This window comes from Aulonocara sp. 'chitande type north' Nkhata Bay, linkage group LG18 (genome assembly GCF_057382095.1).
Source record: "Aulonocara sp. 'chitande type north' Nkhata Bay isolate Kocher_YH1m ecotype deep benthic linkage group LG18, A_spYH_male_GT1.1, whole genome shotgun sequence".
Taxonomy (NCBI): Eukaryota; Metazoa; Chordata; class Actinopteri; order Cichliformes; family Cichlidae; genus Aulonocara; species Aulonocara sp. 'chitande type north' Nkhata Bay.
The window spans coordinates 7,809,217-7,835,709 of record NC_141361.1 but is presented as its reverse complement, the minus strand read 5'-3'; the positions used below and the strand labels follow the sequence as shown (position 1 = coordinate 7,835,709).

General features: G+C 38.8%; 2 protein-coding genes across 2 annotated transcripts; both read left to right on the top strand.

Moving 5' to 3' along the window:
* On the top strand, positions 1-23,714 carry LOC147307923 (cyclin-Y-like). Its single transcript, XM_086271183.1, has 11 exons — positions 1-533; positions 14,069-14,143; positions 17,361-17,378; positions 17,662-17,696; positions 17,839-17,933; positions 18,023-18,058; positions 18,927-18,984; positions 19,333-19,452; positions 19,879-20,045; positions 20,433-20,595; positions 21,346-23,714. The coding sequence occupies exons 1-11, from the start codon at positions 380-382 to the stop codon at positions 21,460-21,462; spliced, it is 1,038 nt and encodes a 345-aa protein (XP_086127309.1). The 5' UTR covers positions 1-379; the 3' UTR covers positions 21,463-23,714.
* A 430-nt stretch (positions 23,715-24,144) lies between these two features.
* On the top strand, positions 24,145-25,596 carry LOC147307922 (gap junction delta-4 protein-like). The gene is made up of 2 exons (XM_086271064.1): positions 24,145-24,208; positions 24,494-25,596. Exons 1-2 carry the CDS (start codon positions 24,145-24,147, stop codon positions 25,594-25,596), a joined length of 1,167 nt encoding a protein of 388 aa, XP_086127190.1.
* Positions 25,597-26,493: the final 897 nt, after the last annotated feature.

Genomic DNA, 26,493 nt, shown 5'->3' with positions numbered 1-26,493 from the left:
GATTTACACCCTCCCCGTCGCTGTATCGCGCTGACAGCCAGCCTCAACACCGATCCACACATCACCGTGCGCCCGTCGTCGCTCACATCATCAGCGGTGCTGCACGGGATACTCCGGGTTGTACTATTCCTGTGGTAGCGGTGTAGGTCGGCCCGTTATTTACTCTGGCTTCTAGAGAAGTGTCATCTTTATCTCCCGTGACAGCCTCACCGTGGACACCAAAGACTGACAGCATCTGTGGGCGCTACGATGGATGCTTCAAGTGCGCTCTCGTGATCTACGCTCACCGGCTCGGTGGGGTCGTTTCAGCTTCCGTTTCAAACGGAAAGGATAGATTATATGCACAGCTCCTGCCTGTACGCGCAGTGAACGGGTAAAGATGGGGAGCACGACCTCTTGCTGCGTGTCTGGGAGCCCCAAGCTCCGCAGAAATGCCCACTCGAGGCTGGAGTCGTACCACCAGGAGTCGGATATGAGTAGGGAGGAGACGGGATGCAACCTGCAGCACATCAGCGACAGGGAGAACGTTGACGGTAAAAACAAAACAAACAAACAAAAAACCCTTTAAGGTGCCAACATTGCATTTTGCGCAATGACGATAAAAGATAAAAGTTTATGGCTGGTATAAATTTTTGGAATTAAACAAACAGCCTAATTGAAGCTAATTACACATATGTATAAATGAAATGCAGCTAATAATAACATGGAGTGAAACATTCAAATGTACCAGTTAGGTGCAGTAAACTAATGAAAATAAGTTATAATGAAAATGTTTTATTATTCCTGTGGGAAAGTTTTGAGCCTTTTCTATTCTGGTGACTCTGCTTAGTCTAAAGGCAAAAAGGACCCTCAAAACAACATAATAAAAAACACGTCACACCCATTTTCAAATCTTGAAAAATGAATCTGTAGCTTTCACATATCCACCTCTGCTCGCACTACTTATGTGTCAAAAAATACTGAATTGACTGCAGAGACATGTCAACCTTCAGTACAGCCGGGCACATGCATGGATCTGTGTGCATTTTCTTCTCATGTGGCACTGCAGAGAGATATGGAGCTGCAGAGAACATCCTGTCCGTGAGGGCAGGCGTCTTTGTGCCGGTCTTTGTTTTGCAAGCATGGTACGCAGCCCCCTCCACTGACACATGCTAATATGCATTACAATTGACCCATTCACGCTGGAAAGTGGCTACTAAATGGGCTGCCTATTTCCATCCAACAGCAAACCATTTCATATAAATGGTTTTTCTCAAAAACTGTACAAAATCACGTAAAGAGGTCGAATTTCCATGTTTACAGATGCATTTGACCAATTTTTTCCCCCTTTAGTCACTTTTAATTTATTTGACCTGCTCATCAAAGAGTTCTGAATCCTCTTCCACATTAACTGCATTCATGTTATACAGGATACAGCCTCATTATCTGTGCTTTTTAAAGAAGTCCCACATTCATAGTAGGTGCTCATTCTTAGTCATACATTTTGCCACTACTTGCTGGACAGCCCTGACACATCTGATAGCATCATCTTTCCTCTTTGCCATGTTTACAGTTCTGTGCTGATAAAGGATCTTCGCCCAGGAACACTTTGTACGGGTTATCATGTGAGGCGGGAAAAGAGGAAATTATTCTCACCTGCCGATCTAATCTTGTTTTAGATGTGTTGATTTCTTTTGCCAAATCTTTGCATAACTGCAAAGCTCAAGAAGAGCAGAAAACAACCCGAAAGAAGAAACATCTCAGCAGCACATTAGAAGAACCGTGTCTGTTGTCTTAAATCTGAGTGCACATGAATTAAAAACATTTGGAGCCATATTCCCTTACATATTTTGCTATAGGAAGCCTATTGACCTTCATTATTCACACTGAGTCAGCATGGTGAGAGACCTGCCTTTTATTGATCAGCGATGTCACTTCCTCTTGTAAAGATTCAACTTATGTTCTGCATGGTATTTGTGGAGACTACTGACTTGAGTGCTTTGCATTACAGCAGGGTAATGTTGATAATATATCTTCAGTATCTGTGACAAGGCAGCTTTAAGATCACTGAAAACATTGCATGGAGAAGTCGAAATCTCCCCCCAATATGTTTTGGACCATTGCTTTAATCGGATGCATAATTGTCTGAGCGTGGAGGCAGATGCTCTTTCTAACGGAGAAAGAAAAGAGCCATGATGAAGATTCAGAGTCGACTGTCATTTCTGGTGAGGATAAAGATTACTCGCGCTGAGAGGCCGTCTGTCTCAGCGGTGCGGTGATTGAAACCGGAGCGTGTCTAATGTGTTCGGACTGTTATGAATTCACAGACAGATTAGTGGGCTTCATTAGAATCTGCAACATCAGAAAAAAAGAAAGAAGTCTTCGTCCCTTCCCAAAAAAGAGGCAGCTGTGAGCCTGTGTCAGAGCAGATACAAGAAGCCTCAAGGGACAGTTGATTGCCAAGAATTAACGCCTCAATTTAGAGCACGACATGCTGCTTTCAAATCATCGCGTGCCTCGTAGTGAATGGGCTGACTTTGCAGTATTAAATGGGAGTACATGTAGGGAGGTCAGGGTCAGTTATCGTTTTAATTTTTAATTAAAACAGAAAAATTGTTATCACCATTTTCCCAGAGCTCATCGTAACATCGTAAGATCGCGTTGTCTTTGTCGAAGCAGCAGATTTTCTTTGGTGTTTAATTTAATGTTGGATCTGACGGATCATTTGGCCATGAACTAACTACTATCCCTTGATTCTTGATACATCTGAATGAAGCTCGAAATGCTGTGATGTTGTTGGAGAAATGTGCTTTTTTTTCAGTTGTTGTTTCTCTCAGCTGACTTACAAACAACCAGCAATGCTGTCATCCATGCTTGTGGCTGTTTTCCTATGACTTTAGCAGGCTGATAGAATGTCTCAATTTTTAAAGCCCTTGACCGATTATTCTTCCTACTGAGCAAAAAGTTAGTTGTGCTTGAATTCAAAGTTCACAGAAATGAGAAAATGTTGTTTTGGTGCACAGAGGTTATCTGAGGATGTGCAGTGGTTTTCATCAGAGGCTTTCAAGCTGCTTAGAAGGGAATTAGAAGTTTTGTTTATGCAAACTGTTAGAGATAGATAAGAAAAGATCACCATGTTCCCCTGCATAGTAATCTTATCAGAGAAGATTTTTAGTAACAGTAAATAAAATTAATTTATTGAAATAATCTCACAGAGGAGATTACATGTAATGTTTCTATCTTGAGTTTGTTATTATGGTAGGAAACCATAACTGTAATTAAATTTAAGCCCAGTTGCAATTATGGTTTCCTCCGATTATGAAAACAAGATAATCAAGAGAAAACCATTATTATACAGTGTTTGAGCTCTTTCTCCGACAGGCTTTGGCAGGCATAGTTCAGCCTGAGTTGTTTCAAATCACTTTGGTTTCGAGGAATCTGGAGAAGAACAACTAATACGAAAATCATGTTTGTTGAGTAATAATTTTATCTGAATTCAGATTTTTCTTTTTTGCTCGGAGGAAATTGCGTCTGACTTCTGTGTGTAGCGATCAGGAGAAATCCTAGACAATAAGAGAACTAGATGGATGTGAGAGAGGACCCAGAGTCTGGAAACGACGTGGTGGCGACTCAGTGATGAACAGAGGGTCTGAAGGGGAAGCGTGCTGGGATTGTTGAAGCTGGATGAGGGGCTCAGTGGTCACCAAATGAGAACAAACAGCCTATAGTGCAGGAAGACATACATAATCATAGAACTGGAAGGTCTTATAAATTATCTCCAAAGTATTAAAAAATGTTCAAAAAAGTATTTGAAGTAGAGATGTATGATTGTGCTTGGTCTATTAACTGAATAAAGTCCTCACGTAATTCTTTCCCCATGACATGAACTAGGTGAGTTGGCGTGAAACGACCAGATGCCTTTCTTGGAAATTCAGTTTGATTAAAATATCTTGATAGCTTGACTGATGTTTTTCCAGTGCCTCAACCTTAAACAGTTGTGTCTGAGTCAGTGTGGGCTATTATGTCACTTGGGGGATTTTAGTGTTAGAGTCCTGAAGTGACCTCCCAGTATGCTCTGTTTATAATGACAGATAAACGCTTCACTACATAACACCATCATTTCACTAACCTGGGACCTTGAATGCTGTCTTAAACTAAGCCGGTAGCTAGTTTCACAAAAGACAGCAAAGGAGAATTTCACTTGTTGCTATTTTGACATGCAAGGATGCATTTATTTTGGTGCAGTTCTCCTTACACTGGTTAGGAACCTACTTTCATAACACCAGTTTTAAAGATGAGCATGTCAAATGACACTGATTATTGCTGCTTTTTATCTTATTCACGCTGAACTGGCCCAATGCTCCTTCACATTTGTACTTTTTTAGCTGTTGTGATCTCACGAGGGATAAAGCTGGCTTAAAGCCTGAAATAGAAGCTAAAATGTTGAGAAACTGACATGTGGTTTGTGCTGTGAAAACATTCTGCATATATAGCGAGACACCAGTCCTGGAGGGAAAAGATAAAGAAAGTGCGAATGAGAGACAAAGCTGTCGCGTGATCTGCCTTTCTTTGACAAAGCTGTCTGTGTTTCTCTATTAAAACAAGTCTTTCTGTTCCTGTAAGGCATCACACATCAACTCACATGCTTATATTTGTATGGGGGGTGGAAGGAAACTAAAATAAAATATATATATATATATATATATATATATATATATATATATATATATATATATATATTATATATTATTATTATTATTTATATGTATGTATATATATATATATATATATATATATATATATATATATATATATATATATATATATATATATTATTATTATTATTATTTATGTGTATATATATATATAATTTTTTTTTTTTTTTTTTTTTTTTTTTTTAGGGTGCAACGATACACAAAATTCACGGTTCGGTTCGATACTTTGGTGTCAGGGTTCGATATTTTTTCGATACAAAAAAAAATGTTCATGCCTTTTTAATTTGTCATTTATTAAAATTATAAATATATATTTTAGCACAAAAGTACAGTTTTTAAATTTAATGTTGCTGAAACAACAAAGTAATAAAAAAAAAAAATCTATCTGACCGAGAAATCTCTCATCTTTGGAAAAGAGAGTTTATTACAGAGAAATGTCTCTTTCCAAAATAAAAGCTATACTATACGCTTCTTCTGGGCTATATTCTCAGCAGCATATTAAACATATCAGGTCCCCATAAGGAGAATCATGTGCTAACGGCTGTCTAAATGACTCGGGTAAAGTTTGTAGCATGCGTGCTTGTTGTTTTTGTCTGCTTCCACTTGTCTTTGCACTAGGATGATGTCGGTGTAAATGTGCAGTCATATTCGTTGTGTTCCCACTAGTGCTGTCAGCGTAAATCTGAAATGACGTTAACGCCACAACACGGCAAATCTCCGTTAACGAGCTACCCCTGATCGCCCCGTGCGTGGGGCTGGACGGCCAACACGTTAACGAGCTAACTGCGCTAACACACTAGTTCCCACCCATGTAATTGAGCATTGTGTGGCACATCCAACATACTGTTTTACTTTAGTCCATGACTCGCTTACCTTCAGGGTCATACGTCACATGAAAACCAAAATAGTTCCAAACGCCAGATGTGAATGAGGGTGGGGGAGGTTCAATTTGCCATGTTGCAAGGAGAGCTTAACTTCTGTCTCGCTAGCTTGCCCTGCGCTCAATGAATCTGCGTTCGACTACTCCGCCTAGGCTGCACTATCGAGCGCAGATCCACTGAGCGCTCCACACAGACAGCATCGTCAGAAGGAAAGTTGATAAAATAAATTAAAAGTTTGTATTGTTCGATACATATGCGTACCGAACCGAAAGCTGTGTGTGTGTGTGTGTGTGTGTGTGTGTGTGTGTATATATATATATATATATATATATATATATATATATATATATATATATATATATATATATATATATATTTTTTTTTTTTTTTTTTTTTTCTTTTTAAGATTTAGAGCAAATTAAGGTAGTCTGATGAACCTGGTGTTGTGGTAGTTTATTATGTTATCATTAAATATATATCTCCTAATGTAAAAGCAAATATGCATGTTTGTTACTCAAAGGCGTTTTACATTTATATCTACATAATCTACATCTATAAAATAGCAGAACATTTGTTTCCTTGTCCACGGCATGGCAGGTAAAGATCATGGTCGCTGTCATTTAGGTCTTAACACTGTCAACCAAGGTTCACACAAATGGTTAATTGAATAAAAGGATGAAAAGATGACAAGAAGGGGCAAAGGTTAAGTGCAGACAGACGTGGCTCTGCGACTTGACTTTGTGCAGGGCCATACAGCCCTAACTGAAATAAAGCCTCCTTTTGTTTGGGTTGTGTGCACTTGTGAAGTAATAATATGCTTAATCTTTTGATTTTGGCACTAGAGAGGTGAGTAGGAAACACTGAAAATCTAAAACCAAAAGCTTATCCTTTTACCAATTTACCTCCTTAGTTTTCTCTAAACCTCTATTTATTACTCGTAATCAACAGACACACAGTTTGTCTTTGTCTTCCAACCTTTTTCTCTTCTTTTATTCTGCCATACATTTTAATCATTGGGGCTCTTTCTATTGTTTCTCTTTTCTGATTTACACAGACTGAGAACAAAGCTACACAGACAGGCAAGACATGATTTCAATTTTAACTTCATTTTAAGCCAGTAGTGAGGTGTAACATTAAAAAAGGTAAAGTCAAGTCAGCTGATAATAAACCAGAGCAGTCAAATGAGACACACGAAGCTTATTCTCATAAAGAAGAGGACAGATGAGATGATATACTCAAACTGGTTTCTTGAACACGACAATGCGTTCACTGTGCTCAGATGTCCTCCACTGTTACCGGAGTTTAATCCAATATAGAGCCTTTAGGATGCGGTGGAACAGGATCCAGGATCATGGATATGCAGCCAATCTGCAGCAACAGTATGACAGCTGCGTCATGTCATGGACCAAAAATCAGTTTAAAATGCTTCCAGCAACTTTTTGAATCTATGACACAAAGAAATAGCTCTGAAGGCAAACTCCAGCCTAGTACTATCAACGTGTACCTAATAAAGTGTTTGGTGAGTGTATACTTGCACTGATGTCTAGAATGGAGCAACTGTGGAGAAAGATGACTGATCAAATGGTTAGTTAGTGTGGGAAGGGTACAGGGCAACAACAACAAGATAAATAAACTGGACTCAGGAAAATGAATACACCCACATCTTTAATTAAGTGTCTCATTATTACCACACATCCTTAAAAAAACCAAATCAGCTGCTCCTCATGTGCTCACAGCAGCCTAAACAAACAGCACATTTTGCCCTGTGAAGCTTTCTCATAAGAGGAAGAGGACTTATTTGTTTTATTGATGTAGACATGGGTGTGCCATCAGTAAATGAAACTTAGCCAGGAAACAGATTTTTAGTGCTTTTAGCAGCCAGTTCTGCTATAAAGCACATGCAATGCAAAAAGGTGTATAAATAGATATAAATTTACCAAATGGAAATTACGTTTGAAAAGTTGAGTTATAATTTTTATCTGAATGTCATTTTTTTTCTTCTTTTGCTTTGGGAAATGTCATCTGACTTCTGTGTGTAGAAATCAGGATTAATTCTTGACAATAAGAGGACTCGGTGGACGTCAGAGAGAACCCAGGATCTGGAAACAACGTGGTGACGACTCTGACAAACAGTGCTGTAAAACACTGCAATGCAAAAAAAGTAGATAAAGAGATGAAAACAAATGAGAGTTTTCAGATGTTTTATTTCTATTTTCTCTTGAAATTGTGTAACAAAATTTAAAAAAAAAAAAAAACAGTAAGAAAAGTAACATTACAGAATATTGCTGAAGTGGCACAACATTCAATATATCCACTTCTTTCCACATCAAGAAGCATTACTATTTTTACGGCACTAGCAGTCATGTGTTTCCCCAGGGACATATGACTGGCTCAGCTCAACATGTTTGCAGAGCTGAAACGACTCAGATAAAGGAGTTAAAATATTCTAAAACAAAGAAAAAGATTACTAGGCACCCTTATTCTTCCTTTGGAGAAAAAAAGTCCATTCAGGTTGCTTTGAAGGAGAAAGTACTTGTTTGGCTTGCTGACTAGTAATGAGAGAGCAATTTGTCTGCCACTACACATCAAGACCACCTCATCCCACTAATTATCACTTCAAAAAGGTCTGCTTGCTTTGAGCTGCTGAGGCAGAAAACTCCTAAAAGACAGTCTCATTTAAATTAATGAGGACTTAGAGGAAGCTGTCAACTCTTGACTATAAAGCTAATCAGAATCAAAAGCACTTTCAAACTGACATGTCACCTGATTTTACCTTGTGACCGATCCCCTTCAAATTCTGCCAAGTCTTCCATGACACGTTTACTTATAATGGTTTTATCTTTCTTGCTGTAACTCATTTCCCAAACTAGTACTTATAGAATTTGGTCATTATTAAAGGAGGGAATAAATAAAAGTGTTACGATGAAGCAATATGCCAATACGTTTAGGTTCAGTCTGTGATATCTTGGCCTAAATGTGCAATTGATGCTACACGAAGCTGAAAATAAGGTTAAGCTCACTGCTTCGTGCATAGCTTCTTGACGAATCTCTCGTTAACCCAGCATGTCATGAAATACAGATCGAGGTGTACTGTACAATGAAGGTGTGATTAGCACTGGTTTTATTTATTCATTTTACTTTTGGTAAGGAGATTGCAGTGAATTTAAACACTCACCACTGGGAGTGTAATGATGCACAGTTGTCTGCGAATGAGAATCCTAAAATGGTAAAAAAAAATTCAAAATTTAATTTACTAGCTGGACCCACATCCTTATTTTAGGATTGCCAGCGTTTTAAAGGCGAATGGCTTAATCAAGAATTGAGCTGCGGTTTGGGGAAAGCCTCGATGTGGACTGACGGCGGCTCCCGGGCCTGGCAGATCCCCGTGTGCTAACGAGAAGTGAAGAAGTGAAAGAATTGAAAAAAGGGGAGCAAGGGTGTGACATGAAAACAAGAACAAGCTTGTAGAACTGGGGGTCATATATAGATTAGATAAGACCCAGAAGGGGCGTGTTTGGAGGTGTGGTCCCAATCCTGAAAGTCAGATAATTTATCTCCAATAAATCTTACTTTATAACTTTTGTCCATAGTAGTCCCTATAGCATAACTGATGTGATTGTGTGTGTATACGTTTGTGCGTGTGCTTATGCTTAAGCTTATCAGTGCTTTCCCAGGGAGCCCCCCCCTTCTCTCCTGGGAATATGAAGCCATGTGTGTGTGCAAGTCCTGTTTGTTTAACTTGGTCTGATACCACTCAAAGCCAGTGGTCAGTGTGTGTGCGTTCAAATAGTGGATGGAATTTTGGAAAAAAAAAACCTCTAAAACAAAACCAAAAAAATGAAAAAAAGGACCAAAAAAAGAAAACTAACTTAGAAAAGAATAAACTGCTCACACACTGCAGAACTCGAATCTTTTGAATTTAATGCATGTGCTGGTGTTGGACATTTTAAGAGTGCCCTCTCTTCACCACGCAATGAAAAGGCCTGATAAAGATGGTCAGCACATCATAGATCACATTAATTGGCTGAGTAGGTTTAAAACATGTCTATTCAGGTGTATCAAAGATTATACTGTTAGATATTGTCTCAGGCATTATATATGTCTTTTCTGGATTTGTCGAGATGTAATTCTTCACGTACTTGTTCTTATAAGTTTCCTTTTTGTTTTTCTAGTTAGTCTCATAACTCATGCAAAGACAATATGTATTACTCGCAGATGATTCATTTATTAACTGTTTTTCCAATGTAATACGTGGTTCTGTTTGAATATTATTATCACTGATCGCGGTCATATGACCTATCACAGTTTATTCAACATGGCGCCGCTCTGTGTTTCATTATCTGATGAAGAGCAGGTGTGTAGGAAACTTCATACTCTACTTGATGCAGAGTTTGGCAGTGTGCGAAATGTTTCCTGAGATGCTGGTACTCAGAAATCCCTTGCTCTGCTGTTTGAAATGTGGGTAAGGTCCTTCAGAAAGCGATTTCACCTCAGCATTTATTTATTATTAAACACATTCATGTACAGTACATGAATTTAGACAACGCTGCTAAGAGGAAAAAACAATACACATGACTGAACAGTGACCAGAATTACTCTCTGCATGGGAGCGAGTGAGTTTTCATGCTACCACAGACTCCAACAATAACAGTGGCATCACATTCATAACAGTGAACTTTAGAGCCTGCTCAGGCAGGCTCTAAAGTTAACAGAGGCAAAGCTGCTCTTAGTGTAGACATGGTCATAAGATAATAAGTCATGGGTGAAGCTTAAATGCCGCAATACAGATAAGAAGTAAAGTAAAATAAGTCAAAATGAATGTGTGAAGTAACTTTCAAGATAAACATCAGAATGTGCTTCACAAGAAGAACTCAATTTATTATTTAAAACTGAAAGTCATCCAATAAGATTTCAATTAATTAAAAAAAACAAACAGCCAATCTTAACTTGTCTGAACATTTAATAAATTCGTTTTTATATGGAAGGACCTATAAGTTTATGAGCAGTAACCCTAAACAGTAACCCTTAGCATCTAGATTCAGTGGTAAAACTAACATTATTAAAGGCATAAAAAATAAATATTTACCTTGAATGGATGAAAAGGATCAGAAGATTTTTGTTTTGCCTGAGCTTTTGGCTATTAGATAGAAAGTTGTTGGACTTAAAGAGCAGAATTGGAGAAATTATTAGCATTAATGTGTCCTTAAAACAAAACAGCAGTACATTGTTGCTGAGGCTGCAACATTCAATACTCCAAATATAACATGTACTTCTACAAAAATTGATGCATTAATACTTTTTGCAATAAATTTTCCTCCATAAGGTTTAAAAAGTAGCAAATCAGACACAGTGTTGGAAACAGTGTAGTGCAGTAGTGGACTGGCCTGTTAAAAGCATGGTGCCTGTTTTTAATCCATTATGTAAGAGTAGTGAGACAGACAGGTAAGTTTGCCAGCTGATAGGTTAGCTGAGCTCCTCCTGTTTCGGTGTGCCAAAGCAGACCACAACTCTCCGTTAAGTTTACTTGAGGTGGTGAATATCATGTGTCAACACATGACACCAGCTACTGTACACCCCGGGAAATCCAGCAGGTTGGCCTAGAGGGACCTAGAGGTCCTGTGAGATTGATTCAGAAGTGCTTCTGCTAGTCAAAAAACACTTCAAGGACCTTGTGAGACCAACAATGTTTAATGTTACATCATCTTTGAACCACAGAAACAACTAGAAAAGTGAAAGCGGTTGTCTCTCTGTGTCAGCCCTGTGTAAGGCTGGACACCAGTCTGCCTCTCACCCTACTGCAGCTGGGATAGGCTCCAGCCTCCCATCGACCCTGAATTGGAAAAGCAGAAGAAGATGGATGGATAGATTTTCTTTGCTATATTTTATAGTCCTGCTGACTAATGTGGCCTTGCCCCAGGCCTACTGGTTTCCTGGAAAGATTCTTGACTGTGGCTCCACCATTGTTCTCTATGCAGTAAAAAGCAGAGTTAGCTGTGTGTGACTAGAAGACTCAAACTGACGCATGCATCATATATTTGACACAGCAGTGGTACATTTGAGAAATCACTCCACCGTGATACAAAGGTATGTGTGTGTGTGTGTGGGGGGGGGGGGTTCCTAATAGTAATAAATTGCAATAAATAAATTGCTAAGTCTGATCTTTATAGAAATGGCAGTATGACGTTGACATCCTGGGAACAGGTCAAAGTCTGTGATCACAAATGCAGCAAAGTGAGCGAAAAGTCAAACTACAGCTCTCATGCATCATGGCCTGACTAAAATATATTGTGAAAGGACTGCTACTTAATGCTTTCCTACTCTTTCTTACTACAAGCCTCATCCACCCACTCTCAAATACACAAACATGCTTTTCTTTCTTTTTTTATGTTTTAATGTGTTTTTTTTGTCCCGTGTCGGTTGTCACTGGGATAAAGTTTATATATATATATATATTTGCACCCTTGTGCTTTCTTGGCATGCTTTCTTTTAAGTTTCAGACAAATTGAAAACCAGTTAAGCTACCATTTAAACTGCTCCTGACTACTGTTACATAAGGTGCTAACTTGACACAAATCTAATCCAAGCTGGGTCCATTCACCCTGGTGGATTTCAGAGGCTTTTGGCGAGACCAAATCACATGTGCAGCTGTATATTGTAAGAAAGCAGCAGGGGAAACAGCAGCACAGCCCGAACTAATTAGGAGATGCCTAATTTGATTAATATTATTCTGGAATACATGAATAAAATGAATCGTTGATTAGCCTAACCTTTCGGCATCAACCAGTTCATCTGTTAATGCTGTTTTTTTTGGCCTAAGACTAGAGTTCATTTGAACTTCAGTTGTTACTTTATGGACAGAAAAAGCTTAAACTAAGCAGACTTATATAACAGGCTTCTAGTAAATCCTACCTGCATCTTAGCTATTTTTACTTTTTATTTTATTGCACACAACAGGAGGTGTTTGTCAAAGTCTGCTGTTTTGCAGAACTGCTGTAATAAGTGAACGTTGTTTCTCCCTGTACAAAACTATTCAAGCAATTTAATTTGTTACTGTAATTGTTATGCAGTGTCACAGCTGTTTTGTTCTCATTTTAATTTACCAGCAGTCATTCGTAGTCCAGCAGTTGCTGGGGCTGGGACAGATGATCAACCATGTGTCCCTCTTGCTGTCTGCATTATAATCAAATAGTCTGGATTTCAATCTGGGGCTTTTCCTGTCGTATTGTAGGAGACTGCATGCCGGGAATGTTTAAAAGCTGACATCACCAAAAACAGGCTCATAAAATGTTTCCAATTTGTTGCAGGACACTACAGGATTTGTAGTGACGAGTTAAGTGAATAATAGCAGATGCTGTACTTGTATCATTTTTGGTGTTGCTTATTCAATTTTGTCATCTGACTTCAATTACTCTCAAATATTTATGCACATGATTGATACGCACGTGATTTCGAATGCCGGGATTTGTTTTTAGATGTGCTGGGTGTGGAAATGATCGCTCGCTGAAGAGAGAAAGCTTCTCACTCATAACAACTGTGCTCTCTGTTGTCAGAGTAGCTGATGTTATCGGCAACGAACAACGCATGAAAGGATTTTTTGGCATCTGTTCTGAGTCCTGCTGTATAATATGCGTGCACAAATGCCTCGCTGGCCCATGCCTTTAGGCCATGATGCAATCCAGATTAGCTCTGGATGGGAATGATTCATGCCCGGATTTATTAGAGTAGAGGAACAAAAAACAAAACAAAAACCGCACACAGACTTACAAGAGTAACGCCTGTGATTTAAATCAGACTAAACTAGTCATCCTTTATGAGCGAGTCTTCTTATTTGCTGGTTTCTCTGCCACTATAAAAAAGGAGCCCGACCAGAGGTGTGTTATATTGATGACTGCTTGTCGGCCAATGGTGCACGGCTGATTGCCAGAATTTTGGCAAGGAGGTGAAACGTGGATAGAGGGAGAAAATATTACAATTCATTTAAAAATGCAAAATATGAGCTTGGAGGAGCGAGTGCTCTCTGAGCAGCCTTTTAGTTTAATTTCATTTGCAGTATTAGGCATCTGTAGGAATCTATAGTCCTATAACATGTAAGTATTTGCATGCTAATATATTGATAATAATATCAGTTTATACACCAAAGTTGGTTAAACTTGGTAATGTAGTAGATCACACATTTGACTAACAAGCAAAAGATCCCTCCTGGGAGGAGACGCACATCCTTTTGGGGTTTGCCTCATGAAGGGCGTCCTGCATAGAAATCTACAACGTGAAACATGCAGGGCTACCTGCTGTGGGACCCCATTGTGAATCCGCTAAAAGTAGTAGCCTTGGTTTAGCATTTGTGCAAATTAAACACAACATATGTCTGGAGCATGTGTGAATGCTGCACTGAAAAACATTGTGTTTTTTCTACTGTCGTGTTTTTTGGGTTTTTTTGCTCATCTTTGATATTTCAGGAAGGCGTACATATTCTTTGCTCTTTGTTTTTGACAGAGTTGAATATGGAGTACAATCCATCAGACCATCCACGGGCGAGCACAATATTCCTCAGCAAATCACAGAATGACGGTGAGTGGCTTGGTTTTATAGAATTTCACATAACAGGAAATTTGTCTGTTTATTAGGGTTTTTCGGTTCTGGTAATTAAATAATTTAATCACATTTGATACTCACTTGAGAAAGAAATATAGAGAAGGTCAGAAAGAGTTGCATTGTGTCTTTTTATAGATCTAGAGGAAGCATATGATAGGATGCCAAGAGACAATCTGTGGTACTGCATGAAGAAGTCAGGCAGCAAGACAGTGGTGAGGTGTATGATAGCAATGACAGATGGGTTCAAGGTGGGCGTGGGATTCAATTAGGAATTGGCTGCGAGTCCCTTTTTGTCTCAATTGTTATGGACAGGTTGACAGATGAGGGTTAGTCGGGAGTCTCCGTGGACTATGATGTTCACAGACAACATTGTGATCTTTAGTGAGAGTCAGGATCAAGTGGAAGAGAGCCTGGAGAGGTGGAGGTATGCAGTGGAGAGAAGAGGTTTGAAAGTCAGTTGTTATTGAAGGTAGATGTGTTCAAATACCTGGGGTCAAACATCCAAAGCAACAGAAAGTGCACAAGAGAGGTAAAGAAGAGTCTGCAGGGAGGGTGGAGCCGGTGGAGATGAGTTTCAGAGGTGATTTATGACAGAAAGACAGCAACAAAAGTGAAAGGAAAGAAATACAAGATGGAAGTGAGACCTACGATGTATGGTTTGGAGACGACGGCAAGAAGACAGGAGGTGGAGCTGAACATATTATGATTTCCAAGGACGATGAATGTGGAGATGCCAGACAAAAAAGAGACGAGGAAGGCCACAGAGAACATTCATAGATGTACTGAAGAAGGACATGTAGAGGGTTTGTGTGACAAGGAGCAATGTTAGGACAATGTGAGACAGAGACAGAAGATCTGCTGTGATGATCCATAAAGGGAGGAGCTGAAAGACACGTAACAGGTTTCCAGTGTTTATTTTTGATGTAATTATATACAAAAAGACAAAAACCCAACATTTAGAAAGCACAGTTTGCAAAAAACATACAGATAGTGTTGTATATTTCAGAACACAGTTTTGGCTTTATTGACGTTAGCCTGACACGCTGCACTTCCTGTTATCAGCACTGCAAGTTGCTCAAATGCAGTCACAATAAAGAGGGTGTGGGGAAAAGTCTGGACACGTAAATGTTTGCAGCCAGCTGAATTTGTGCTGTTGCATTAAGACTTTTAGCTTCCTGTTGGGGAAAGCTTGCACATATAGAGAGAAAGTGTTACTAAGATCCATTAACGTCCCAGCATGAGATTGTTGTTGTTGCTGGAATTTCAGAAACAACTAAGGGTGCTTGCTTTTTATTGCTTTTTAATATTTTATATTGAATTGAATTTCTTTTTGTACGAAGCGTATGAACTTGTTCATGTAGAGAACATCCAAGTGACATTTGATTAATGTTCCTCCTCCAAACAAAGAAGGAATAAAATGATGTGAGATGTGAGTTTCTTTTAAAATATAATTATTGCTTAATATCTGCAACATTTAGAAACAAACTCCATCTTTTTTGTGGCTTTAAACAAAAAAAAAAATGGTGCTTTTATAGCTTTCTTTTCTGAAGTCAAAGAATCCCCTAAAGACATCAGTGTTAAATAAATTATACTTGCTGATATTGCTCATGTAGTCACAGAGTGATGTAAGCCTTTGTGCCTCTGAGCTGTTTTATTATCCAGAAATGCTCCAAATATAAAAGCAGTGTTTGCAATTTGTTTTTAACTCTGTCTGCTTTTGGTCTTTTCATATTATCTCTTGTACTAAAAATACGATGCAACACTAGCTCTATCCTTTAATACAGGAATGAGCCTCAACCAAGTCTCAACCAACACCTCATTTCTTAATATTTAGTTAGAAAAATGCAAACAACATGCAGCATTTTACTGAAAGGTGCAAATTCACATTGAAATACAGGATGTAAGACAAAAACAGAGTTTGTGCTATTCAGTGTGCTTGAAAGCCAATGTTTGAATATTTGACCACCTTTATTCTTCAGCACAGCCTAAACTCGCTTTAAGTGGTGTTAAGTGGAACCCAAGTTCCCTGAAGGATATTACAAAAGGCATCTTTGGATATTGGCTGCCTTTTGTTATGTTTGTTGTCCATTTGTCATTGCCCCTTTTCCTCTTTTTGGGAATGACCTTGTTGGCATGGGCATAACTTTGTGCTGAACATTAGGGGGGGGGTCAAGATCTCTGTCTAAATAAATAAATAAATCTGGGTAAATTCCCAGATGATTAAACATGCAACTATTTTGCTGGTAATACCTGAAATGAGTAAAGAAAATCAACAGCCTATTTATGCAAGATAGTTCATAATTTTATTGAGGGGGTTACATTGGTTGGGTCTGATTATTGGGGGGGTCATAACCCCCCTAACCCCGCTGAAAATTACGCCCCTGCTTGTTGGTGCAACACTACAGTTTTATTACTGCGTGTTTCTCAGTTTCACCTAAAATGAGAACAAATTATGTGTTTTTGTAACAGACTGCTACTAACAATGTGCCTACAGATACAATTTAAAACTGGTTTATACAGGAAAATCATCATTATACAAAGGCTGAACTAAAAATGAGCGACAACACAGCAGCCAGTGTCTAAAGACAAGAAAAAAGACCTTTAGAAGGACTGGAAAACTATTGCCTGAGGCCACTTTAAAAGAATTACACATCTGTCTCCTTGAAAGCAAAATATTAAGAAATGAGTGATGGCTCATGACTGCACAGCTCTGTATTTTGTTTAAAATTCATAGTACTTGGCTTATGAGCATAAAAATGTTGGACAAGTTCTTCAGCTGCTTATGACAGATTGCTTTTGCAGTAGAAGCTTACTTAAAGAGTGATCTTTTTGTCTCAGGTACTTATTTTAGTACTAAAAGTGCTGACACTGTTCCCAGAGAAAAGCCAAAATGTGTGACACAAGTGAGACAAAAAGCAACAATAAATGACTTTATCAGAGATTTCCTCTTTTGTAAGGATTTATTTTGACCCCTTAGATGTATCTCACGACCCTCAGGGATGCCCTCACTGTTATCAGAACCCAAACCATATTAGAATATTTAGGCATTAACATGGTGACATTAGAAATGTTTGTTTGATGATCATTTATGAGGACGTTTTGCTTTGCCCTACAATGTATGCCATTTGTTTCTTTAAATGAATCAGTGACTCTCATGCAAAGAAATAAGGCTGTTGCTTCCTCTTTTTTTCAGAGGTAGCATACAGGACTGGTGAGTAGTGTAACTTTGTCTCCATCTAGTGGCAAAACTGCACATTTCCGCCTCTGTGTCGCAGCTCACTCTTTACTTTTACCCTTTAACACGTCCTTTAACTGTCTTTTCTCAGCAATTTATTGCAACCTTTTTTGCTAGCTGCTATTAACACTTTGCTAATAGTGTTTAGTGTGTTTTACAGTGTTTTACATTTGGTGGGCTTTGTGTTTGGCTTTTTTTTTTCCTTCTGGCATTTTAGGAAAAATTACAGATGTTGAATGTCTTCTATTTATTTTTACAGTGCGGGAGAAAAGAAAGAGTCTCTTCATCAATAATGTGAGTGCACAGATTTTTCTGCTATTTTTTTCTTCTTCTTTATTCTTTTTGTGCACATTACCCTTGCATGCTATAGATGACACCAAAACATGTGAATTCTAATAACAGTCTTTTGTTTGTGTGTGTGTTTGTGTATTTGTAGCACGGAACTTTGAGGCGCAAATACAGCTCCTGCTCCACCATCTTCCTGGATGACAACACAGTCAGCCAGCCCAACCTCAAATACACCATCAAATGGTTGTAACACCAGGAAGGAAACATTTGTATTTTTTTTTTAACCTACATGCTTTTCTGATATTATTATAAACATTTCTTTCTGTCTACAGTGTAGCATTGGCAATATACTACCATATAAAAAACAGGTAAGGATTCTCATGTTACCTAAAGACTGCCAGTTAATATCTGGGCATCTGATATCAAGGACAATATATTCAGTTTATCCCAAAATCTAAAGGCAGAACTGCTGCCTATTCTGAATGGTTTATTTGTGCTTCTCTTTGTCTTTTTTAAGCTTTTTATGATGAATGCACAAAATTACATCTAAAATTCAGCACAGTTTGAAGTCTGTACTTATGTTTAATCTTCTCAAAGTGTCAAGGGTGTCTGGACTGTTGAAGGATTCAATGTGAGGGATGCAAGACATAAGAGTTATCAGAATAAAACAGGATGAAGAACTTCTAGAACTGAAACAAGAATGCACGAAACACGACACTAAAGAATAACTAAGAACAAACTAATTCAGGAGGGAAAAAATAAGGACGTTGCTAAACAAAATCTGGAAACCAAAACAGAAATCTAAACTTCAAGTCCCAGAATAACACGTAAAGAATTCCAAACCCCACGTAATGACAAACGGCAGGACCTTGACGAGTGTATACTTCTGTGACAGTGATCTGTGTTTTTGGATTTAAGGAAGCTTCAAACTGTTCAGACTCTTCTTGAAACTGTTTCAGTTGCAGTGATCTTTATCCATAACGTAGCCATAATAGTCTACTTTAAAATAGTTAATATGTATCTCTTTACCCAAAACTCCATGGCATTTACAGTTTGTGAACATCTCTGTTTTTGCTACGGTAGTAGCTCACTGTGGCTAGCACACTGAAGCGTACCCTGCCTTTCGCTCTGTGATAACTAGAATAGGCTCCAGGCTCTTTGACCCTGGATTGGATGAGTGTTTGAGAAAGTGGATGGATAGAAGACGGGAAAAATAAATGTTTTATTCCTTTTCAGAGATGCAGACGGTGGGACGCTATTAGATATCTTTGATGAGAGGCTTCACCCTCTCTCGGTAAGATAAGCGATTTCATTTTTAAATCTGTTGACTATCCTGCTGCTCGTTTTGACAAACCTGTGTCAGATGTTCTGTTGTATTTTTAATGCACCTTGGTAGACTCTGGTTCTGTGTGTTAAGATTTTTTTGTCTCCCATTTTAAACCCTTTATTTTTGCTCTCACCGTCTGTTGCTTCATTTTCACTTGCGCACTTTTCTTTATGTCTTGTTGTCTTTCTCACCCTACTCTCTGTTTTGGCTTTTCTTCCTCCTCGCAAAATTGTCATCCACCATCATCCACTTTTCTCACTTTGCCTGATGGTTGTTCTTCTTTTATCCAATCTCTGCCTCCCTTCATTTATCCAGAAATCAGAGGTTCCACCGGACTACAATCAACATGATCCGGAGCAGAAGCAGATTTACCGTTTTGTCAGGACACTGTTCAGTGCTGCTCAGCTCACTGCTGAGTGTGCAATTGTCACACTGGTGAGGCTTATTTATTTGTGTATTGCCATTAAATAATGCATAAAAAAAAAAAAAAGGTATCTTCATGACACTTTGCCCCCCTAAGGTGAGATAAGATGGACCTTTCAGTTGTGCGCACACAGTTTGTGTTTAGGCCCCCGGGAAATTGCAGCCTGATATGTTCCGACAACCCAGGCATGTGTGCAAATTGTTGATGAGACTATGCATCATAACTACTGTGATGCATGTGACTATTGTGGGCTCTGAGAGATCAGTGATGAATGTAGTTTGTCATACAGGGGGAAAAAAACCCCAATTGTTTACCTCCCAACACTATTAGTTAGATCAAATCAGGTTCTGTTAGTAAACTGTTTTTTCCATGTTAATGATTATCTGCTGCTTTAATTTTCTATCTAGTTTTCAGTCTTTATCCATGTGATTGTGCAGGTTTATCTGGAGAGGCTCCTGACCTATGCAGAGATTGACATCTGTCCAGGAAACTGGAAGAGGATCGTTCTGGGTGCTATCCTGCTGGCTTCCAAAGTCTGGGATGATCAAGCTGTCTGGAATGTCGACTACTGTCAGATTCTCAAGGACATCACAGTAGAGGACATGTGAGTGATTAGCATTAAGGATGGGAATGGTCTTGAAATTTAGGATTTTATTCGAGGTTTAAGGTTTGATTTGGGAGTCGGTTGGGGACTGGGTCAAAATTTTAAAAAAGACAGAAAAGAAAAACGACAAGCAGCAAGAAAAACCGAAACGATGCTCATGAGATTTGGTGTGATAAGCTTCTTCATCAAGTCATGGATTTAAATCCTCAAGGTTTCAAACAAATACATAAAGAGAATGAAAGACTCAACAACACCTAACTTTGAACTTTGAAAGATGATTTGTGATTTCAAGGAGCCGTTTTTTCTTCTTGATATCACAAAGAAAACATCTTTAAAAAGTCACTGGGGGAGTGCACTGACACAGAAATTGTATGATCATGCGACCAGGAACGAATTGGAGCGACAGTTTCTGGAGCTGCTGCAGTTCAACATCAACGTGCCGTCCAGCGTCTACGCCAAGTACTACTTTGACCTGCGATCTCTCTCAGAGTCGAACAACCTCAGCTTCCCCCTGGAGCCGCTCAGCAGGGAGAAAGCTCAAAAACTGGAGGTGAGACGTCACCGTTAAGGTTTCCATCCGAATTTTTTTTCTTTCTTTTCTATCCATCAAATTACTACATTTTCCCCTTGATTAGTAATCGATGAAAATAAAGAAACTCAAAGCCAATAAATATAGGAGTTATAAATTGTTCCAGATTGTAACAATTCAGCTTTGCCCGATTGCCACCATTATTTCTCAGGGTTAGCAACATAGAGAAGGGAACTAAAGGGATAAGTCAAGTACTGCATTTATTAAAACTAGTTAACTAAAAAGAACCAATTATGTAGCGTGGAGAGACTTTGCTCCTGTAGAGCCTGCTGGCTGTAAGAGACTGTGCATGTCGGAGGTGTCACTGACTGATCAGGGCAACTAATTGCTGATTGGGCTTTCAATTTTGTTTGTATAGCGCCAAGGTGCTTTATTTTGTAAGGTAAAGACTCCACAATAATACAGAGAAAATCCCAATAATCAGACGACCGTCTACGAGCAAAGTACTGGGCAACAGCAGGAAGGAAAAACACCCTTTTAAGAGGCCGAAAGGAAGAAAAAAAACAAGTTTAGCAGGATAGGACAATTACCTTTACAGATCTTCCGGTGTATTGAAAATGTGTAAAGGGGCGTCAAATTGCACTATTTACTTTTAAACAAGATTTGAAAAGTTTTCTAGAAACTAAAACGTTAATGCTTCAATCACATTAAAGCCCTGCACGCAGCCAAATGACAACGATATCTTAAAATTCCTTTATGCCCTTTTTGCAGGCCATCTCCAGGCTATGTGATGACAAGTACAAAGACGTGCGGAAAGCTGCCAGGAAGCGCTCGGCGAGCATGGACAATCTATGCGGGATCCGATGGGTTCCTGCAATCCTCTCTTAACCACTAATATGCTGTCATATAGTGAAGAGTGACATCGTGCTACAGACGCTGCCTGAAGGAGAAAACGTGTGTTTGTGCTCAGTGGAAGTGTGTCAGTGTGAATGGACCCAGGATGCAAAGCTACATTCTGGAACAGCGAGTGTAACCTGGCACCATCCAATGGACCTGGAGTCAAGAATCGCAAACTACAGTTTAAGCGAACAAGACGTGTTTCTACTTTAACTTAATGCCTTCATAGTGCCTCGATATTTTTGTACTGTAAGAGGGAAGGGAGTTACTGGTTGCCACGTCAACCATTCAAAGACATTCGGAGACAACTCTAGTTTTGGAGTATAAAGGAAATCCAGGACAAGACAAAGGTCTGAAACTTTTGAGGACATGGCATTGTCAACCTGTCTCAATGTAAAAAGTCTCAGTTCGGCTTTCTGGTTTTGTCCAGACAAATCTCTCGGTTTTAACTAGCTTCAGAGATTCTAAATAACCTGTCTTTCAGATAACCCTGCGTATTATTTATTTATTTTCCAAGTACTTTTCAACATTTTCAACTGTGTTTGGCAATTAGTAGTGTAGCACAGGACTTTCTACTGGTTATTTATTTCTTTGATGGGAGTAAGAATAATAAAGATTTCTTCTCTGGAAATATTCAAGGTTTACAGTTCTAGTGTACCTCTTTATGCTCAGGTAGTCTGGTTGATATGTCGATTGACTGTAATGCTCCTCATTTCAGTTATTGGGAGGATAAATGAGATTAGATAATGAAATAAACACCATAGAAAGAAAGGGCTAGAATACATTTAAAGTATCCCTATAGATGTATCAGTATAGCAAAAATCACCAGGTTTTCCTTCAGTAACATGACTCCACCAATTCAAAAGCAGGAGACAGCACGACCCTCTGCTGACATCTAGTGGTTATTTGAGGTGTTGCAGAAAAAGGCTGCCAGTCCAGGGTAGGACTGGACGAAGTTACGTGTTACCTTACGTGTTAACATTACTTCGAAAAAGTATCTGCAACACATGTTTCAGAGAAAATGTTTCCTATTATCCCAAATAATCCACATTTCTTGCAGTGAACCGTCTTTATAGACGTTGTAGTCAAATTATACACAGTAATTTTTGTTACTGGCTGAATGGGAAAAAAAAGAGAAAAGATAGGTGAAAAGATGGAAAGTTGTTTTGTACTGAACATTTATTTAACAAAACAATATCCATTTACTGTCAAACTCAAATGTGCTGTTGCTACTTAACAAAATGTTTTATAGTCAAGTAAAATTTAATGTCTAACTTCAAACAAAGAGAATGACATAACTGGTCTGATAAGTGCACTGACCACTGGATGCTGATCTATTGCAGATGTGAGGAGGCTACCCAACATTCCTTTGTTTATATATGTTCAGTATTATAGCATTACTGACTGTATATATCACATTTACTGTTCATCTGGAAAATCTGGTAAAAAGCCCCGGTCTCATGAGCTTCATGCTCAGTGTATCCTACCCTGGCTACTGTCTTTATTACAGTATTAACATGTTCTTGGATGGATGCTTGAAGGACTTGCTGACATGTCTGGGTTAAAGGGTTTCTGTTTTGCAACTTCTCAAACCCTGTGAAACCCAAAGTTCCTCAAATATAGGGGTAAGCCAAAAAAAGAGAGCCGTTTTCCTTGTGTTTGATGAGGTCATTTTTGTAGTTATACAAGTTTTCACAGGACATGTTAGTAAGATAGCACGCAACTAAATAACAATATGAACCAAAGAAAAGTGTATTAATTGTATGACTGCAACTTCACAAATATCTAATGCCTCAAATCCCACAAAGTTCTTCTCTCATACCCCAAAATATTTTTTTTTATTAGAAGCAAAGTAAACACAGGTCTTATCTACTAGTTATGTATGATTGGTAGTCTTTGATCATCAACAATGTGTCCTTGATAAAGGGTGTCTTGAATCCCTGTGTTTAATCATGACAAGCTAGTACTACTGCTTAATCTTTAAATTTCCACTCACCTTTAAAAACTTTGTTTTGTAATTTGGTTTTTCTCATTTGGGCAAGATATGAATTTTTCCATGTTTCTTTTCACCTCAGTGTCTCAACGCTAAAGCAGTAAAATATAGAAATATAGTGTAGTTATTTTGGAAATTAACTTTGTACAGTGTGTAAAGAGTTCAAAAACTGAAACAGGTTAAATTTAAGTTATTTATGGATGTGACTGATTTGTGTTTTTAATTAAAACAAAATATTCTCGTTTGATAAGTCGTTGTCCTTTAATTATTTTTTATGTTTTTATGGTCATGTTATAATTATGCTTCTGGTGTTATCTAATTAGTATCAAATTAATTATTTTGTGGTGTGACTGCCTGTTTCACTTTAGCGGATGATTAACAGATAACAAACCTGGCCATGTGTGAGTGTGACGGCCAGTTTCCAGTAAAGTTGACTTGTACCTAGACATCCCAACAATGCTTTGATGGCAGCACGGTAAGAATAGCTCTCTCCGCAGGTCCTGTGCTCTGCAGACAGGGTAAGAGGCACTATCAGCGCGTTAGAGGTCAGTGTGTTTAGTGGGAAGCGCTGACGATCAGCATTGTGATTTTAGAAGCAAGTTAAAGGAGAGAGCAACTCGGGGGACATCACCTCGAAACATCATCAGAAGTCGGACTTGCCAGTTTAAAAGAGGCGTTGAATGAGGATGATGGGGGCAAAAGAGATATTCTTCATCACTATAAATCAAAATGTGTCCTTTATTGGTAAGTCGGTGTGGCAGAATATTCAAATTAACGAGTGAAATCATTAAAACGTTTTCATGAATTATTTGTGTATAAGCGGGTGCTTTATAATGATTTATCACTCTTAACACGACAAAAGGATTTCCTGTGACAATTTACTGTTGCTATTATTTTTAAATTACTAACATTAATACATTATATGCTTATTTAGCTGTATTTAACTTTACTTAAAAAATACAGCTACTTATTAGGCATTGAAAAGATTTGGTAGCACATATTCAGACATATTCACCATCTTCATTACAGGCAAAACCTGGTGGGTACTGATGTTGGTTTTCCGTCTGCTTGTCCTCCTCCTGGCCGGCTTCACGCTCTTTAGTGACGAACAGGACAGATTTAACTGTAACACCATGCAGCCAGGCTGCTCTAACGTGTGCTTTGATCTATTTGCTCCCGTCTCTGTCCTCCGTCTCTGGCTCTTCCACCTTACTCTTCTCGGTCTTCCCCATTTGATGTTTGCCACCTACATCATGCACAAAGTTTTGTCATGTCCCTATTTTGGAGGTTTCTACTGGGGCAGGAGTCGAGGAGGCTCGCCTTGCAGCGAGAATTCAGAATCCTCGAGAGAGTCGTCCTCGCATAAAGCCCTGCTTCATGACCTCCCACTTGGGAGGTCATGCGTGGGAGCGCCACGCTTCTACGGCGCTTACTTCATAGTTATAATTCTACGAATTCTTCTAGAAGCTATTTTTAGCGCAGCCCAGTTCTTTCTCTTTGGTTTGTCGATTCCTAAGAGTTTCCTCTGTTATGAGGCTCCCTGCACATCTGGAGTTGAATGCTACATATCCAGACCAACAGAAAAGAACTTAATGCTCAACTTCATGCTCTGCGTTGCGTTTTTATCAGTCCTGTTAAGTTTGGTTGATTTGGTGAACTCTGTGAAAGCAATGCTGAGGTGGAGGAGGAAGAGGGAGATGCTGATGGAGGAGATAAGTAATAGAGAGCAAAACAGCATGTTTAGAGTGGCAACTGTGACAGAAGACACTGATATTCTTTTAACCAGACGATCCAGCCCAAGTGGAAGCTCAAAGGTGAATGGCCTCAGAGATGAAAAACCTGCTGATGGAGTTGTGGCAAATAGTGGACTTTTTCAAATGAAGGCGAGTGTTGGGACCACGGTTAGAACTAGTGCAGCTAATGACAAGAGGCCAGAAAATACAGATGGCAAAGAAGTGAAGCCTCGGTCACCCACAAGCACATCAGTGTCATCTCACTTTGCCCCTCAGCACCACTTAAAACCTCCACTGTTCTCTCAAACAGACAAGGAATCACCAACGAACCCCAGAGCAACAACACCAATCCGGCAGTGCCGTAACGACGGCTCTCAAGACAAGAGAGCATGGGTCTAATTGGCTGACCGTGGCTGTTCATTATTGGCCCTGCACACACATTTACCTCATTAACAAAACCAAATATTTTGTTAGATGTGAATAAATAAATTCTTCTTTACCAGGAAGTTCTGGGAATTATGGACTAATAAAATTTACAGTTGATAAAATACTGTAAATTCTGAAATAGGGACCTCATAGCGAGAGCCCTGCAGCTTCCTCCAGCTCTACAGAACTTTATTATCTTTTAGCATGTTGTTTTGATTTGATGACCACTCCACTCTCATAAAATGTGTTTATCCTTTTAATTTTGCAGAAAAATAAAGTTACCAGCTAGAAACCTAAAGTTGTTTTTCTACTAATGAATACAGATATTGTTGGAGATTAACACCAGAGCTAAAAGGAGAAGGAAAACGGTCCTAACCATGCTGTAGTGCTTCTCTATACATGTAAACACAAATGCTAACTAACATGTACATCATGCCAACATTAAAAGAACATAATGTGTCAGAGTTTTGCTTTACATTTTCTTCAATTTCCTCCAAGTGGCTCAAAATCATTTAATGCTGCTTTAAAACACACAGTGCAGATTTTGTATTTCAGCATGTCAAATGTTACATGTTGAGCAGCTACATATTAGAAATAAATACATTTTTTTCATGACGAAAAAAAAAGCTAAATTCTAAGAATCAAAGCCATCTTGATACGACAAAATTCACTGTTAACACTATGAAACAGTCATGGCAGGTCTGAGCATGTTTAATTTTACACCCTGAGCTATTTTTGTTTCATTATGAGAAAAGGAGGCGTTCAAAATAAGTAAGGAAAAAATCCCCGACTGCTTCATCGAGGCTGACCTTAATAAAGTAGCGGTAACAGTGCTCAGCTGTTGTCTGGATTACTGTGTCTCGCAGTGCG